Source organism: Anabrus simplex, chromosome 1 (genome assembly GCF_040414725.1).
Source record: "Anabrus simplex isolate iqAnaSimp1 chromosome 1, ASM4041472v1, whole genome shotgun sequence".
NCBI classification, from domain to species: Eukaryota; Metazoa; Arthropoda; class Insecta; order Orthoptera; family Tettigoniidae; genus Anabrus; species Anabrus simplex.
In genome coordinates, this window is record NC_090265.1 from 349,138,192 (window position 1) to 349,157,147 (window position 18,956).

Below are 18,956 nucleotides of genomic sequence, written 5' to 3' on the forward strand. Positions count from 1 at the left end.
GCTCGACAGAATTATCTTCTCATTTCTCAATATCTGTTTACCCCACAAACAAAAATAGGAATTCTTGGAAGTCACCAGAAATAGTTCTTGAGAAATTTCCATCAGGAGAAACAAGGAACAATTTGACCCTCCAACCTCCTAAGACACATGCGAGAACCAATCAACGTCAAACTTTGTTGCACAATCCATATCAGATATACCTCCCTCACAATGTGAACTGTTGTACACGTACGCTTTATCTTCAGAACGTGTGCAGAAGAAGAAAAATAAGTGTGTCTGTGGCAATGCCCCCAAAAAAATCGTCGAAGTCCTACTGGCTGAAGCAATGGAGGGGATCCCAATTACACTACGGATGGAAGGGTAGTCTTCTGCCAAGCTTGCTGTAAGGTAGTAAGTTCGTTTGTTCCCTTTATCTTTTTTGTAACTGAGAACTACGATCGCATTTCATTGTAGCATTTATAGGCCTATTAATTTGTCAATTGTGGCAAGTTGTTTTGTTTCAATGCTGTATTAGTTGCGAACTTTCAATCATTTACATCGCTAAAATATAAACAAACATTTAATTACTGAACGAGCAGTTAGAAAACCGGTGGTCTCTATTCACAGAGTGGATGAAAATTAAAAGTTGTATTAAGAATTGTGATTCATTTCCTGTGAAAACAGAGATTTACAACTGAAATGCAATTTTTTTTAAATCGTAACTTTCACAGCGCTATGTGTAGGCTCTAGTGAACTCTATTACGCTTCCGCGAAGCCTTCTCGAAACACAGGTTGCAGATCCAATCTGGCGGGGCTAGGACGATGTCACAGAGGCTAGACATACAACATGGCACAGCTCGGCGATGTCACAGAGTGTTTTACAAGACTGCCAAGACTATCTTTACCAGACCAGGCCAGTAAAAAGACTGTTGGTCTGGATTGGTGAGAACCGGTCCGGTTAGTAACCTTTGTGCTGGACGCGTGCAAAGAGTGTTTGGGGGGCCTAAGCTCCCAGGTTAGGGCCATCAAGCAGCCAACAAGCCTCTAGCATCCCCACTATAGTCTTGCTAAATTGTGACAAAAAGTAAGGTTATGGGGGCCTGCCACGACAATTTCAATTTATGCGGTTTTCTAATTTTCAACGAGGCTGGCAGCCTTGTGGGCACACATGGTGCAGGATCTATTGCAGGCAACGGAAACGGAAAATAGTCTTCATGACAGCTGACCTGGCTGACAAAACCCGGCGAATAGCAACAAAATATTCACAAATCTGAGATTTATAGTGCCCCCATTTTAATTCTTCTGTATAAGTAAGAATACTGCTAGGGGCAGCTTGGTGGGTCCCTGGCAAGAATAAAGGAAGGATACCTCCTCTACGCTACTCCATGCCTGCCAAGCAACTGATCCTCAACTAAATCCCGCCCAGAAAACCGTCCCCGCCCAGTAACAAGCAAGACCTCACTTCTCACTTCCTTTAAAACACTGGAACATACGGAAACCGAGGCGGGAGCACTACATATCAATGCTGCTTAATCAAATGCTGTATTTTCCAAATTTAACACCTACAGATGCTGTCAAGTTATTAATTAACATCCGCAGATACTTGCACTTTTAAAGTAAAAGTGCAAGTTGCGAACTCAAGATACGATGAAGCGTTACAAATCTCCTAACGTAACAATAAGCTAGGCTAACTCTGCTCCAACAGGGTGAGCCACATCGTTCACTAAAACAAGCTGTGCTAGCCATGGTTACTGAATGTGAATTTTGCCTTAGGCACCTAACACACAAAAACACTACTCACACAAACAGTTAAGCAACATCGGGAGTGGTCACCCACTGGATGGGTGTCCGCAACATGTATACACACACACATACATTCTACAACAACACATTACTATCAATATGCTTAATATTATCAATAAACTGAGAATAACACACAACAGATAAATCAAATATTCCGACAATACACACAACCGCATAACCAACATTAAAGGCCGACAGAGGAGTCTCGAAGAGACACCGGCATCGGCACAACACTAACACCTATCTCTCGAGATAGGTAAAACATACTGAGTCCTAGGGGAAAATCTTTGAGGACATATTTCCATGTAAATTACGAATTCCCTTGTTCCTAATTTAAAGTTTTGTACTTCTGGAAACGGTAATGTCTAATAGATTTTTTTACGGGGCGAGTTGGCCGTGTGGTTGGGGGCGTGCAGTTGTGAGCTTGCATCCGGGAGGCAGTGGGTTCAAACCCCACTGTCAGCAGCCCTGAAGATGGTTTTCCATGGTTTCCCATTTTTACACCAGGCAAATGCTGGGGCTGTACCTTAATTAAGGCCATGGCGATGGCCACTTCCTTTCCATTCCTAGGTCTTTCTATTCCATCGATGCCATAAGACCTATCTGTGTCAGTGTGACGTGAAGCAAATAGCAAAAGAAGTCTTTTTTTTTCTATGAAACAAATGCATGATATATACTTAGCACTATTGCCAATTAGCCCAACCGTAGAAATTTAAAATATAGGAATACTGTATATTTTATATTTTATTATTTGCTTTACGTCGCACTGACACAGATAGGTGATATGGCGACGATGAAGCAGGAAGGGGCTAGGAGTGGGAAGGAAGCAGCCGTGGCCTTAATTAAGGTACAGCCCCAACATTTGCCTGGTGTGAAAATGGGAAACCATGGAAAACCATCTTCAGGCCTGCCTACAGTGGGGTTCGAACCCACTATCTCCCGAATACTGGATACTGGCCACACTTAAGCGACTGCAGCTATTGAGCTCGGTGGAATATCGTAATTTAAGAAAATTTTATTATTTTTCCAGATCAAATGTGAAAAAAAAAAAAAAAAAACATATAGATCAGCATAGAAATATTGCAATGCATCTGACACAAGTGCAGAAAGCTATATCAACGCAGTCTTTCTACCAATCCACTATGAACAGCGACCAACAACAATTTTCTTCGGACCTATGCACTGCATTGGTGGGAGCTAATATAACCCTGCATAAACTAAAGCATCTTCAAACTTCAACAGTGGTGGTGGTGGTGGTGGTGGTGGTGGTGGTGATTACTGTTTTAAGAGGAAGTACAACTGGGCAACCATCCTCTATAACACTAGCCAGAAAGAGAAAATGGAAGGAATCCGACATTTCCAAAAATGAAGGTATCAGCCAAAGGAAGACAAGGGCCACGAAGGGCCTCGAGTGCTCTAATACCGTTGGGGTCAGAAAAGAACAAGAGTTGGCTAAGGAAGGCCGGATAGGATAGATGAATGTGAGGAGCCTGGCACAAGTAAGATTTAGCAATGCCAGGACTCAGCTAAGAGCCCCGTGGTCGCCAACCGACCCTCCCAAGTTGAGAGCCCCTGGGGCCCCTTTTAGTTGCCTCTTATGACAGGCAGGGGATACGGTGGGTGTTATTCTAACCCCCCCAACCCACAGGGGGAACAAACTTCAACAAGCTGCCGGCAGCAATCACCAAGTTGGAGAAGAGTGGCACGTCATTTAGGATTGTGGAAGAAGTCAGGGGAAGTTTAGACCAAACCTCTCGGAAGGTAGCCGCGGTCAGCAAGAAGTTCAATAGGGTACTTCAGCGAAATCCAGGATAGAAAATGATGGTTAAAATAGCCAGGGTGCTATGAAGTGAGGTAGATGAAACAATTGAACTAAAACCAGATGAAGTGACTTCACTGAAGTTTTGTTTGATCACTTCATGTGATGTTGAGAGATCTTTCTCTCAGTACAAAATCATTCTCAATGACAGAAGAACAAGATTTTTACCAGAAAACATTGAAAAGTTGCATGTTGTACTGTAAATTCCTTTTATAGTAATTGAGTGCGTTGATATAGCTTTCTGCACTTGTGTCAGATGCATTGCAATATTTCTATGCTGATCTATATGTTGTTTTTTTTTTTTTCACATTTGATCTGGAAAAATAATAAACTTTTTCATGCCTATTTTACCCGTTAGTGCCTCTTTACATGCCTATTTTGGCTAATTTAAGAGAGCCTATATGACTGCCAATTTTGACGGTTTTTAGTGCCTATAATTCTCGTCTCTAGTGTTAACTGATACACATGTTGCTTACTGCCCTAAATGCTGATCAGTAGTGATTGACTGACTGATTGATTGATTGATTGACTGACTGATTGCTTGATTGATTGATTGAACATAGGGAACCTGAAATAATTGTCGAGAATGCACTAGCCATGAGTATTGGTAGGTGTGCTATTTATCAACTGATGAGCCCAATCCAGCACAATGGGGTGAAACACTGACAACCAGGAATGAGTTAGCTAGAAAATTTATGTCCAATAACGGACTAACTATATTGGTATTATAAATTTACTCATTCGGGACAAATATTTCAGGTTCCCTATGGCAATCAACATCTATAACATCTGATGGCCAGGCAGGCATCAATTTTTGAAAATGAGACAAAATCTCTCATAGTGCACTGGCACTGCCGGTGGCTCCAAGTAGCCTACGCAGTTGCCTCCACAGTATGCACTAGACATGCATCTTGGTAGGTGTGCTATTTACCAACAGATGAGCCCAACTTAGCACACTGGGGCGAAACGCTAGCAACTAGGAAGGAGTTAGCTGGAAAATTTATAATGTCCAATAACGGACCAACTACAAGGGTAGCCCAGAAACTACTCATGCACCACTTTTTTTTTTCCTTCAACAATTATTTATTGAACACAATGAAACTTATACACAAGAAAGAATTATGTTTCTTTTACACTCCCTATTTTTTCATGTAATCTCCTTCCCGTTACATGGCGTTCCTTTAGCAACACATAAGGGCATGTATGCCATGTCGTTACCACTCCTTGTTCTGTTCATGAAGCCATTTCTTCTCTCTGCGAATCACCTCTTTGTCATCATGACCCTACCAGCAAAAGCAGTTGCTTTGAATTTTTTCTTCTGCACAGAGTCAGGATGGTGCCATTCTATCAATTGCCGTTTTGTTTCAGGCTCAAAATAATGAACCCAGGTTTCATCACCTGTCACAATCCAGGAAAAGAAGGCTTCCCTCTCACCTTCAAAACATTGCAGCAACTCAGAAGAAATGTTTCCTCTGAGAGTTTTGAGTTCCTCTGTAAGACAGCGCAGAACCCATCGTGAACACTTTTTGCGTAGTCAAGAGCACTGATGATTACACCCACACTTACTTTGCTGACTGACAGCTTCCGCGCCAATTGCCGAGGCATTCTACGTCTGTCCTTACGAATGAGCACATCAGCACACTGCATCCTGTCAGGTGTGACAGCCGTGGGTGGCCTTACCAACCACTGCAAATCTTGGAGCTCTGCCGAACCGCTTTCAGATGGTCTCAACCTCTGTGCCCAGTGACTAACTGTACTTCTGTCTACTGCTGATGCTCCACAAACTGCACATAAACATTTGTGAATGTTTCCAACCATTTCTTGCTCCGCAGTGAGAAATTCAATGATTATACGCTACTTGTAATATACATCACTTACAGATGCCATGTTGAACCATTGCTGCAAGTAAGCTATCTGTCGGAAGAAACGGAAACTTTGCATGCGCACTCCAAAAACTTCAAAGAATTCATATCTAAAGTTTCACATTCATACCAATGTTGGGGGCTGAGAAAAAAAATTGTGGTGCATTATTTCCTGGGCCACCCTCTTATAATATAAGTCATAACTCTCACTAATGGTGTGCAGAAAATCCTAATGGTGTTTATGAAGTCCCTCATTTTGATAGGAAGATCGGTATTTGGTGTGCTGTTAGTGCAAGACATATACTTGGGCTTTTTTTTTGAGACGACAGTAAATGCAGAGAGGTACCAAGATGACATTTTGACACCATTCTTCCATCAGGTAACGGAAGAAGAAAAATAGCGTGGGTGGTTTCAACAAGATTTAGCGCCTGCTCATACAGCAGAAGATTCCCTTCTTACAATCTTGGAAATGTTTGCAGACAGAGTGATAAGTGCTGGTCTATTTCTCCCCTTGTTCTTCAGATATCACAGTGTGCAACATTTTTACTTGTGGGGTAAACTGAAAGAAAAAGTGTATCGAACAAATCCTCACATATTGAAGGAATTAAAAGAAAACATTACAAATGATAACAGAAACATTACAGTGGCAGAACTCACTTGCGTCAGCCAGAATATGGTTACCAGATACAATGTCTGTATAACCCAAAAAGGACAACACTTCCAGAATTTTTTATAACCCTTTCAGACCGAGTACGCACAATTGTGCGGGTTCGTATTTTAGTTATCCCTGACCGTATTTGATGTTTTTTCGGCGCTACACCGGACTGCAGTGATTGTGCAGGACACGTGGCGTGTATTTCAATTGTTTAGTATGCGCTTGACCGCCAGGGCGAAGGAACAAGAGTTTAAAAAGCACAGTTGATCGGCGAGATGGCAGGAAGCAGTAGTGCCGGAAGTAAGTATTTATTTACTGAGTTTATATTAATCTAGAAGCTTTACTGAATACCGGAATAAATTCAATGAAGTGTGTACATTGGTTAGTGAACGTAAATTTTGAAGCTACACCATCGTACGTGATACAACGGGGTTTTGAATTTTGATACGCACAATTGTGTGGGTCCTGTTTTTCGGATGTTGGTTTCTATTTTGTAAAATAAACTATTAATATGTGTATTGAGGAGCATTTTAGTCAGTTCTTGACGTACAAACAAAAATTCACACCTCCAGTTTTCTTTCAGGTCTGAAAGGGTTATGGTAAGATTTCATATAAGATTGTATACACACTTAAAGCAGGGCGGACTTGTGCGATGGAAGTTCAGCAGAGGCAGCTGCCGTAGCGCAGAGTACAAACACTGTGCATTCAGTCTGAATTTATATGAGAGACCTTGTACTGCAATTGTTCTATCTTGTATCTGAAAAGTTATTCCTACGTATTTGACAGGTGACATTGTTTAGGGGTTCTTCCATTTAGAAACAACTGGCTGATGTACCCGTTCTTCACTACGGAATTCTACATTGTTTACAGAATTCTATGTGAAGTAGTGTACATGTTGTGAGTAAGACTTTATTAAATTGCATAGCTCCTGGCATTGCCCCAGAAACACGATGGGAAGTCACCATGAGTCATTTTTCATGTGAAGACTGGGTTAGGGAATTTTCACTGTAATGGCAGGCTGTCTCGCCTACTATCAGTCACAATCAAGTTCAGGAGTTTTCACTACAATGGCAGACCCCCTTGCCTACTGCCAATCATAACTGAATTGGGCAGTTTTCATTATAATGACAGGCACTCATTCTCCACCTGCCCTTTTACATCCTCAGAAAGACTGCCTTTGTGGTTTTCCAGACTGAATGACATAAGTCATTACAATTATGTCTGTATTCTTGTCAAAATACTATATTAACCAACTGGAATGTCGCGGTTGAAAGCAATGCTATCATGTGAAATACTCTATCAAATGAAGAACTGCACATTTTCTCACTTTTAACAAACAGTACTATGCTGCTGTTCTAACAGTGCCACGATCCAGAGCTGGAATGACCAGGACGCAGACAGCTGTGAACACTACTCTGCACACTGCTCGTTCCAAAGAACGCCTCAGAGTAGGGATCAAATAGCTGTAATATTATGACGAACCAGTGTGTTATGTATCAGTAGTATCAGAAAATGTATGAACCAGAGGAATGGCATGTTAAAGTTATCCAGCTACTTCCCGCTAATATTCAGGCAGGATGTTTTGCCCGGGATACAGCAATAATGCTATCTATTGGAGATGAGTGGCAGCAGGAGAGACAAAGCACATCACAACGAACAATAGTCAATGTAATGTTATTGCTGATCAATTTTATGAGCTTTTGATAATGTAGGCCTTGACATTTAGTTTTATTCTGGTTTGATATTACAGCATCTAATGTAAAGGGAGTCGTCCTTTCTTTCATGACACCCTCTTATCTTATTCAAGTGATCATTCCTTTACAATGTTTTCTCCTTTTTATAATGAAAATCCACAGCCTGTTTCCAGTTCTAACCGGGTCAGGAATGAAATGAATGAAGCCCCCAGCTAGCGGCGAGGATAGGGACTGTGCCGGCTGCCGAAGCCTCTCGCACTCATTCTTATAATCATCTTCACAATTTTCTTTCTTGATATGGACAAATGACCTCCAGGTTTTACACCTTATGTCAATCTTGAGAAAAACCATTGCCAGTTAACAAGATTGAACAATATTTCCAGGTCAGCACGCTCGGTGTTGATGTGGACTAAGCAATAAAAGTCTAAAATTCATTAATTCTCTTATAGTTGGTATAGTAAAACTGAATTAAACCTAAATGATTGGAAATTGTATTCACTATGACTTTCATTATGTAGTACCTTTTGATAGGACCAATAACAGGTATTTTTTTTAAATTTTGGCACCTTCCCCTAAATTACCATTTTATCCACAGTGAATAAAATTATTTATAGCCTAACTGTAATTCCTTATTTTCTGACTTTACGTACCGATTCTCATTATATACTGTTTATCCATTTTCTCGTGGCTTAGCACTGATATGGACTTGGCAACAAAAATTGAAATTCATGAATTTTCTGTTATCATAGCCAGTACAGTAAAAGTGTGCAAGACTTAAATGATCGGAAATTTAATTCTATATCATTTTAGTTATGTAGTATTTATTGACAGGACCACTAATAACGTAGATTTTTGAGAATACAATTTGAGTCCTTCCCCTAAACTACCATTTCACTCAGCGTAAATAGAATTATTTTATAGCCTAGATTGCGGTGCCTTATAACCCAACATTACATACTGATTTTCATTATGTATGTACACTCATGTTCATAAAAAACGGAACACCTTGAAAGAGTAGAGATAGGAAGTTCATATTAACAGGACATGTTCATTAGTATGTTTTGCAGAAACGATTAGCATTTCAGTCACCTAGGTTCAGCATCTGTCCTGTTGCCTAGTAGGCACTGGGTCCTCCATGTTCCATGTGTGATAGCATCAACGCGTATAAGGCGCTAATGGCATCCTGGGGTATAGCCATCCATGCTACATTCACCTGGTTCCAACAGATCATCTTTAGGGGTTGGCACTGGGTCACAGCACCACACCCGTCATTTCACTGTATCCCACACATTTTCAACTGGTGACAAGTCCGGTAATCGGGCGAGCCAGGGCAACAGTCTGACATCCTGTGACAACAAGAAGGCATGTGTTCATGCAGCAACATGTGGTCGCGCACTAGTTCTCTCATGCCAATAATGGGCCATCTTACAAACTCACTCATCTGACAGTACAGTTCTCGCATAAGTCTGCGAGGCATCCTGCATGTATCCTCAAGTCACACTGATCCATTACCTTCGGTTTATAGCGACGAGAACCGTAGACACGTTTACCAGTCGGTGGTGGTGCGCCGAGATTTCGATGTGGACCTTGAACATGAGTTATAGAGCACTGAAGAAGCAAGGCAGTGTGACTAAGGCAGTGAAAGAGTTAAGTCCTTTGTTGTTCAATGTAGCGAGGATCAAACTAAATATCAGAAGTGTAGGGAGAAAAATTGTCATAAAATAAGCCATGTTAGAGAAGACAACAAAGAAAAAAGCAAAATAAACGTCATTTTTAATTTTTCCAATCCAAATCCTTTTACTAATATGTCTTACAATCCTTTTATTACTTGCAATTCAGATCTTACTTCCACTGCCAGTACTCTTACTACTACTGTCTCTTCCAGTACGTGCTCTGAACCTTTACTATCCCCACCTCAAACTGACCCCCCTCTCTATCCTGAGCTTTCCTTTTTTACTGCGCAATCTAAAATTCCACTCAATCAGGCACCTCCTCCTTTTGTCGATAAAACTCAATCTGCACAGTACTACACTCCCGATATGCGAACTCCACCACCATCCCCTTCTCAGCAAATATTTTTATGAATCTCCATTTCATCACAACCCTTCTTCTCATCAACCACTTAATTTCCATATTTTGACTAAATGTCTTGACCAGGTACCCCTCATTCAGTCTACTGATCCTGAAACTTTGACACAATGTTGTTGTTTTTTTTTTTTCTGACTTAGCTCCATTTTCCCAACTGCTTTCATTGCTTTATCCAAAAACATCTGGTCATCTTAGTAATTTTTGGCTTCAATAGATGAAGTCTTCTCATGATTGGGCTAATTTTCGCTCAATTTTACATACTTACTTTTTGACTTATGAAATTCGACAACAACTGAGTAACAAGTATATCAGACGTCACCAACGTCCTGATGAATCGGCTTACGATTATCTTGACTCCATTATCGGCTATTCTGACGTGTTAGCTATTGCTCAACATCCCCAGGAAATTATTTTTCTAACTAGATTTTATGCTTCTCCAGCATTCCGTCAAATAATTAATCCCTTTACGTCACCCATCACTATCCCTCAGATTTACAATATCGCTCAACTAGATATTCTAAACACCCAGAGTAACCTTTCTTATTATTCCTCCACTCCACCTCCCCAGTTTAACACTTCAATAACTCACAGCCCTCCTACCACTCGTCCACCTTCTCATGGCAGTATTTCCCGTCTCCACTGTTATCGATGTCAAGCTATAGGGCATTTAGCACGAAATTGTACCAATTCTAATTTGGAAAACTTCAGCTCACGACCCCATGGGCAAAATCTGCCTTATGTTTCGTCAACATTCTCTTCTGGTACTAAATCACAGTCATATACAGTAAAACCTCGTTAATTCGAAATCGTTGGGACTCAAAGCTACCTCTCCACGTTCCAGAACACGCGTTCTATTATGACGGCGGATAAATTTCGAGTTGAAATTACTCTGTACCATACTATTGTTTTAAAATGTAAAGGCACTTTCGAATTAAAAGTCTGAATTTTGGTAATGGGCCGACATTATACTTCGAATTACGAATTATCCGTATTTCGAATTAAACAATTTAAATAACATGCAAAACTGTATCTCATGTTTCTGGGAACGAGAGCTTCTTCGAATTACGTGGGATTTTGAATTAACCGATTTCGAATTATCGAGGTTCTACTGTACTGTTGTACAGTTACAAAACTCTCCTTCCTTAGCCTTATTAGATTCAGGTTCTGCAATTTCTATAATAAGTTTCTATTTTTTTCAGCAACTTTTACAAGCACATCTCATCTTCAATTATGCCCTTCTACCCTTAGATGTCTATCCATATCTCAACACTCTCTTGAAATCGTGAGTTCAACTAAAACTTAATGTACCGAGCTTGATAGCTGCAGTCGCTTAAGTGCGGCCAGTATCCAGTATTCGGGAGATAGTAGGTTCGAACCCCACTGTCGGCAGCCCTGAAAATGGTTTTCCATGGTTTCCCATTTTCACACCAGGAAAATGCTGGGGCTGTACCTTAATTAAGGCCACGGCCGCTTCCTTCCCACTCCTAGCCCTTTCCTGTCCCATCGTCGCCACAAGACCTATCGGTGTCGGTGCAACGTAAAGCAACTAAGAAAAAAAAATGTTAAAATTTCCAAATTTTCCTCAGCATTTGAATTTCAGGTTGTCAGTAATTGCTCACTTCCTGTCATATTGGGTTATGATTTTTTTGCTCATACTGGCCTTATTTATAATACTCCTTTTCTTTTCAATCCACACGTTCAAATTCCTTTGGTAGATCTCCTCGATTTTCCTATGGACCACGTTTTCAGTCATCAGCATATTTATGCCACTGCTCCCCAACAAGATGCCACTGAGGTCTTGAAATCTGACTTTGCCGATGTTATTACAGATAAGCTAGGCTCTGTTGTTAATTATAGCTCACATTGATTTACTTGATGATACTCCTGTCCGTTCACCTCCTTACCATTTTAGTCCTCCTAGGATGACCAAAATGGATGACATTCAGAAAATGCTCCAGGATGGTACCATTGTTCCGTCTTCTTCTAATTATGCATCTCCTGCATTTTTAGTCGATAAGCCTGATGGTTCTTCACGCCTCGTCATTGATTATAGGAAACTGAACTCCAAAATTCTTTACGATTCTTACCCTATTCCTAAAATGCAAAATGCCTTTCACTTCTTTTCTAAAGCTAAATATTTTTCTCTCTTGGATCTTAATTCCACTTACTACCAAATCCCCTTGGACTCTCACAGCAGCAGGCTTACTGCCTTTATCACCCCGAATGGCCTTTTTCAGTTAACGAAAGTTCCTTTTAGGTTAAATTTGGGGTCGTAAATTATGCAAAGATTGGTGGATTCTCTATTTTCAGATATTATGTATCAATTTCTCTATCCTTACATAGATGATCTTTTAATATTCAGCCCGGATTTTGAGTCTCATATGTCACACCTACACCAAGTTCTCTCTAGATTACGTTGAATTGGACATACTGTTAATCCTTCCAAAATCTCCCTAGCTCAGACCTCTATAAAGTACTTAGGTCACATCGTGTCATCTCATGGAGTAGCAGTAGATCCCGAACGTACTTCTGCTATTTTTAACATCCCACCTCCCAAAAATCTTAAGCAAATGCGCACCTTTTTAGGCATGGTTTCTTTCTATCACCGGTTCATTCCTAATTTTTCTCACATTGCTAAGCCTCTCAATTATCTGAAATGTAAAAATATTCCCTTTAACTGGACACAATCACAACAAGATGCCTTTCTTCAGCTTAAATCTCTTTTGATGCATGCTCCCATTCTTCAATTTCCTGATTTCTCCCTACCTTTTGAAATACATACTGATGCTTCTAATCTTGCTATTGCTGGTGTTCTAACACAGGTTGTTAATGATGTTCCTCTACCTATTGCCTATTTCAGTCGACTTCTTTCTCCTATTGAGAGGAAATATTCCATATTTGAGCATGAAGCCCTGACTTTATTAAACACAATTGAACATTTTGCTGAATATCTGTAGCATAAAGAATTTCTTGTTAAGACAGATAATCAGGCTCTTTCACGGTTGTTACACAATACACCTAAGATTGGTAGAACTGGCCGATGGCTTATGCAATTGTCCAGATTCAAATTTTCCCTTAAATTCATTTCTAGTACTCAGAATTCCGTAGCTGATGCTCTTAGTCGCTTATTTGAAACTTCTATCCCCCAGTCCAGTATGACTGACGATCTACCCCCCTGATGTCTCACTGATGCCTTCATCTTCCTCAATCAATGCTGTTTTTTCGTTAACTGATTTTCCTCTTTCATTTCAATCCTGTCAGCTAAAACTGAACACAACATTGCATTCGAAGGGTGGGAGTGTCGTGGTTTGTGAGGCCATGGCCGCCGCCATGTCTCCTGAAAAGAACTCCACCTCGGCGGAGATGGACCCGTTAACACCACCACTGAAACGGGAGGGTTGGTCCGCACAGCATCTTTGTGTCTGCTGACACTGGTTCATCGTCCTTGCCCTGCGACTAGTTCGAAAGTGTGTGATGTGTGAGTAGTGACCGAACATTTGTGTGATATGCACAAACCAAACACGACCTCAGAGCAAGCGAGACTACAAGCTGAATTTAAGCATATTATTAACCATGGACCACACGTGTAGGCGGTGTTTGGACCCCACTTTTGAATTATTGATTTGTATTATCGTTTAATGCGCACTCAGCCCGAATAGGTCCATTGCTAAGCTAAGCATCAGACAGCGCTACTGATATGTGGTGTAATGCTGCAGTTCAGCGTGGGAACAGTTGTGAAGACAGCCTCCACCGTTCAGCTTGCCGGCAGCGGTCTTAACACCGTAACGAGAAATGTAAGTATATGTTTGAGCTTACGTTTATTGTTCCAAGCAGTGTTATACATTATTTCCGCTGTAACAACATTCCTTCCAGAATGTTTTAGTGACTAATGGAGGTGGACATTTCATTATGTATATAATTGCAGGTATGAAGTATTATATGTATATAAATATAGTAATCTGTTTTTATTTTTTTTGCTACAGGGATCGAAGAAGATATATTCAACCTGATGACATCCAACAGTGTCTTATGGAACTCTCAGAGCAAGACGGAGTAGACAGTGACTGTAATTTCGAAAGTGACATTGATTTTGAAGGAGAAGGGTTCGTAGATGATGATCATTCTAGTGACTCTGCACAATCTATTACGAGTGATATTCCAATGGAAGAGGACACGGGGTACAACGACGTCAGATTTTATATTGCAAAGGATGGTCAAACGATCTGGAAAAGTACTCTTGTGGTTCTGAATGATTCTAGAACCCGTTCGAAAAATATCGTGAAGATGTTTCCCGGGCCAAAAGCACATGCACGAAACACTCTAACACCGATGGATGCTTTCCTGCAAATAATTTCCCTAGAAATGATTGATAATATCGTAAGATATACTAACATTTACGTTGCCAAGTGTCGGTCAAAGAATCCGGAATCGCAAAGTAGGGACTACAAGGATACTACACATACCGAGATTATGGCACTTTTGGGGCCATTATTTGTTATTGCAACTAAAAAGGGCAACCGTGCAGATACTTTAGAACTTTGGTCACGAGATGGTACCGGAATGATAATCCCGAGAGCAAATTTTAGCTTCAGGCGCTTTTTGTTTTTGATGAGATGTTTGCGTTTTGATGACGTAAGTACTAGAAACGTATGAATTGCGACAGACAGATTAGCAGCAATCAGGGAATTCCATCTGAAGTTTGTTGCTAATTGTCAGGCTTCCTACTCTCCAGGGGAGTTTGTAACAATTGGTGAGATGTTGGTAGCTTTCTGTGGCCGCTGTGGATTTATCCAGTATATGCCTCTAAAACCAGCTAAGTATGGGCTCAAATTCCATGCTCTGTGCGACAGTAGAACATTTTATACATTCAATTTGGAACTCTACTGTGGCAAACAAGCCGAAGGTCCTTACAGTTGTTCCAACAAACCGATGGACATCGTCAAAAGACTAAATGACCCAATGAAGAATTCACATAGGGATGTTACCACTGATAATTACTATAGTACCATTCCATTAGCCGAATACCTATTGGAGCAAGGACTACATTCATCGGGACACTAAAAAAAAAGGGAAATACCTCCCAAATTTCTAATGGACAAATCTCGCCAGGTGGACTCTAGCATGTTTGGATTCCAGCCTGATATGACACTAGTGTCCTATGTGACGAAAAAGAAGACAGTTGTCCTTCTTCTATCAACTATGCATGACACAGGTGAAATCGATCCCACAACTAATAAACCATTTGTCATCGTTGACTATAATTGGACCAAGGGTGGCACAGATACTGTTGATCAGATGTGTTCTACACATACAACAGCAAGGAAAACCAGGCGATGGCCTCTTGTAGTGTTTCTCCGTGAACTCAATATTGCAGGTATAAACTCGTACAAGATATTTCTGGCCAACAGCCCATCAAAGGATTGTGTGAGAAGGAAATATCTCACTGAATTGGGACAGTCTGATGGAGGTAAATCTCCAAGAAAGAGCTCAGCTTTTGTCTCTTCCAAGTGATTTACAGGTATTCTTATCGAAGTTTCGTGAAGCCAAGCAGACTATGAAGTGTACATCACAAACGAAAATATGCTTCATTTGTGGAAAGCACAAAAATATGAAGACTGGTGTTACCTGTGACCTATGTCGTCGAAATGCGTGCCGCAATCATAGTCAGCATAAGGTTACCTGTAAAGAGTGCAGTCAAGAAGCTGAAGATGAAAACTAAATGTACTTCATTTCATTGGAAACAGTAATCCACTACAGTATTTGATTTCATAACTCTATGTAGAGGAGTCCCGTGTTTGAATTTCTTGACTTGCACTTGTGTGTTCTCTAAAACATGTTCAATTTCATTAAGTGTATATATTTTTGCCTTTTTAGAATACACGACATCTTTCAATTATTTCAATAAATTTTCTTAACCTAAGAATGATAAAATTCACATAATGTACGAGAAAGTTGCCAAACTACGTTGTGTGGTCCAAACACAGCCGCGTGCACAGTAGCGTGATACGGAGTGGCGCGCGCGGTCCAGGGTTAAGCAGAAGAAAAGCTAACAAGGATTTGCTTAATATATACGAGGAGTTATACATAACATTTGATCAATATACAAATCCCAATTATAATATCAACAAACTAACTGAGAAAACCAACATTTTATTTAATAAAATTATCCCAATTGTAAAGAATGATTACATCAAATTAGTTAACAAACAGCGTCATACGCAAGCCATAGCGCAGACAGCGGACACGCCCGGCCCCACCCATACACACAACAAGGCTTCCCCCACACACCCCTCCACAACGGCCGACAACATTATCAGAAGTACAAGGTACAATACGCGACAGACAGCCAAACAGCAAACATCTCAACCACCCCACAGCAGTAAGTAAATTTCATAGAACTCACACTAGTATTCAACTTTTATTTCAATCAGAATTTCTAATTCAATCATTTCAACTTGCAGATATTCACCATCATAAGAAAGGAAAGAGCCACCATTAACGACCTTGGGTTCAAAAAGTGAACAATTTCTAGAACATTAATCAACGTCAAACAAATAGATTATCCAATTATTTATTATTATTATACAATCTTCCTGCAACAGCTGCAGGTTGCCCAAAGACAAAGAGTACCTTCACAACAATAATGGATGTGGATACAATAGATAATGTGTTCGTATGATGTTAAATGTAGGCAGTCAAGTGAGGCATGTCAAACATTTATTTGAGGTCCGCAAGCATGGTTCTTGAAGATCATGATGGACTTCTTGAGTGTGGTAATGGCGATGTTATAGATAAAATCTCTATTTAGCCCAAAGGTATTGCAGAAGTTGACAAAAAATGCAGGTATTGTTCCTCGAGCACCTAACATCAAGCCGATTACAGAAATGGATGAGAGATGAGGCATAATATGTAAATGCAATTCAGTGTAGCTGAGGATGACCTTTTCAGAGATCGAAACCGGTCCTACATGTGACAATAAAATAGTATTGATTAGGTGGAACTTCTCTTTCATTTATGACTTATGGTGACTATCAATACGGAATAAAAAAAATGGGAAAAAAATGAAATTTATCAATCAAGATTCCCTTAGTAGCGGCGAACAAACAGGGAAGAGCCCAGCACCGAATCTCGCAAGTTCACCCTGCCGAGAAATGTGGTGTTTAGGAGGGTCCACTTATCCCGGAATCCTGCGACAAGTTTAAGTCCTTCTTGAATGGGGCCACGCTCTGCGGAGGGTGCCAGGTCCACAGAGACTGCTGCGGCTTCCAGGAGGATCTCTCCTTAGAGTCTCAATCAATCAATCAATCAATCAATCAATCAATCAATCAATCAATCAATCAATCAATCAATCATCAATCAATCATCAATCAATCAAATCAGGAGCAAATATATGGATATCATACAAACCGAGCCTCGCACATCTGAATGTTTTCTAGAGCAGTGATCTCGGGTACTTCATTTCTGCATGTGATGTCTATTATTCCCTCTGCTACTGATGGTACAAATTTCAAGGTCATGTTTTGTTTTAACAATGAAGGCTATATTTATATTCACCATACATGGCAGATGATTCTGGTTTAATGCAAGATTACAAGATTACCAATTCCAAGCTACACTATATCATTACTACATCAGGAAGAGTTTAAAACATGGACCTCAGGAAGTATTTAGCAAACGGGTCAACATTTTCAGCTCAATTATGAACCTTGACTTTATGAAATTACTCTTGCTCTCTGTTAGAGATGTCAGTTTATCGTGTCTTTATATTATATTGACTCACCAAATGACTGATTTTTAGGCTCATGAGATGAGGAAGGTTCCACTTCCATTGACTCAATTCCTTGCTGCTTGGCAAGCTGCTGTGCAAATATACTCCTCCCCACATTAGTCAACTGAAAAGAAATATATCTTCTTATTTCAAATTACAGAGAAGGAAGAAATTGGTTATAGTACAGCTATACTTACTGATTTGTCCCGAGTGAAGGCCTCAGGAAATCCTCCTTCAGCAGTTGCTACTGGAATTGGCACATTAACATCAAAGGCAATATTTTTCTCCTTAATCTCACCAAGGACAGCCAGCCCAGAATCTAGAAAAGGAAAGTGATTTATTACACAAATCAACTCAAGGATTTCCTAATATTTACACAGCAAGAGAAAAGAGGCAGATACAGGGAATTCATTTAGCAAATTGCCATCAGAAGAAAAATTTATCCTACAAGCTCTTTTCAGTTCCCAACTTACATGCACCGAGCTGTTAAAAAACATGGTTATTCCTCATACGACAGAATCAACCTCCTAACAAAACATTCGTAAACTTACATAGTACTAAGCTGAGCTCACAGAAGTTCCCAGAGTAGATTCTATATGCAGTGGTAAAATTAATTCCATTCTGTTCTTTAATTTGCAGTTTGAAATACATGCTCATTACGGTTTGCCAATGAACACAGTGCAGAATCTTTCTCAGGTAAGGAAACACATGGCAACAAATAATTTATTCAATCTTCTCTTACCATCACTTTCCCCATGACCTGGTGGATTTGTGGGTGCAAACTGTCGCACACATGAGCATTTACCTTAGTTTTACATCCTGATGCCCTTTCTGGCACCAACCTAATATGGAGGAGTGTTTTTGTAGTGATTGGTAGTGTGGCATATGCTGTATGTACAGCGTATGAAGATATGTGTACTGAGACAAACAAAAATATCCAGTCCCCAAACCAAAGGAATTAACCAGAACCAGCTAAAATCCCCAACCCACCTAAGACTCGAACCTGGGACTCTCTGAACCGAAGGTTACAATGCTGACCATTGTCACAGAACTGGACATATAAATTATATTAATAATTTGATGATAACTACAAATTTTCTCGAACCAGTAAAATGTATGTATGTCCAATCCTTGTCCTGTTCCTGTATGGGGTAGGGTACAAAGTGAGATGAATCTCTGCAGTGAGTTGTTATGACCAGATGCCCTTCCTTACGTCAACCTCATCAGAAAACTTCATGAGATGAAATAAATGACGTGATATATAATAGTAGGAAGGGAGAGGGAGAAA

General features: G+C 40.3%; 1 protein-coding gene across 1 annotated transcript in view; it reads right to left on the bottom strand.

Annotated features, from left to right (window-relative positions):
• Nucleotides 1-18,956, bottom strand: part of LOC136866038 (RNA polymerase II-associated protein 1) — a 379,305-nt gene that overhangs the window by 248,604 nt on the left and 111,745 nt on the right. The window contains exons 3-4 of the mRNA XM_067142667.2: nt 17,866-17,987; nt 17,681-17,792 (exon numbers count right to left, since the gene is read on the bottom strand). Of these exons, the coding sequence (XP_066998768.2) occupies nt 17,681-17,792; nt 17,866-17,987 (234 nt within the window). The remainder of the gene's footprint in view (nt 1-17,680; nt 17,793-17,865; nt 17,988-18,956) is intronic.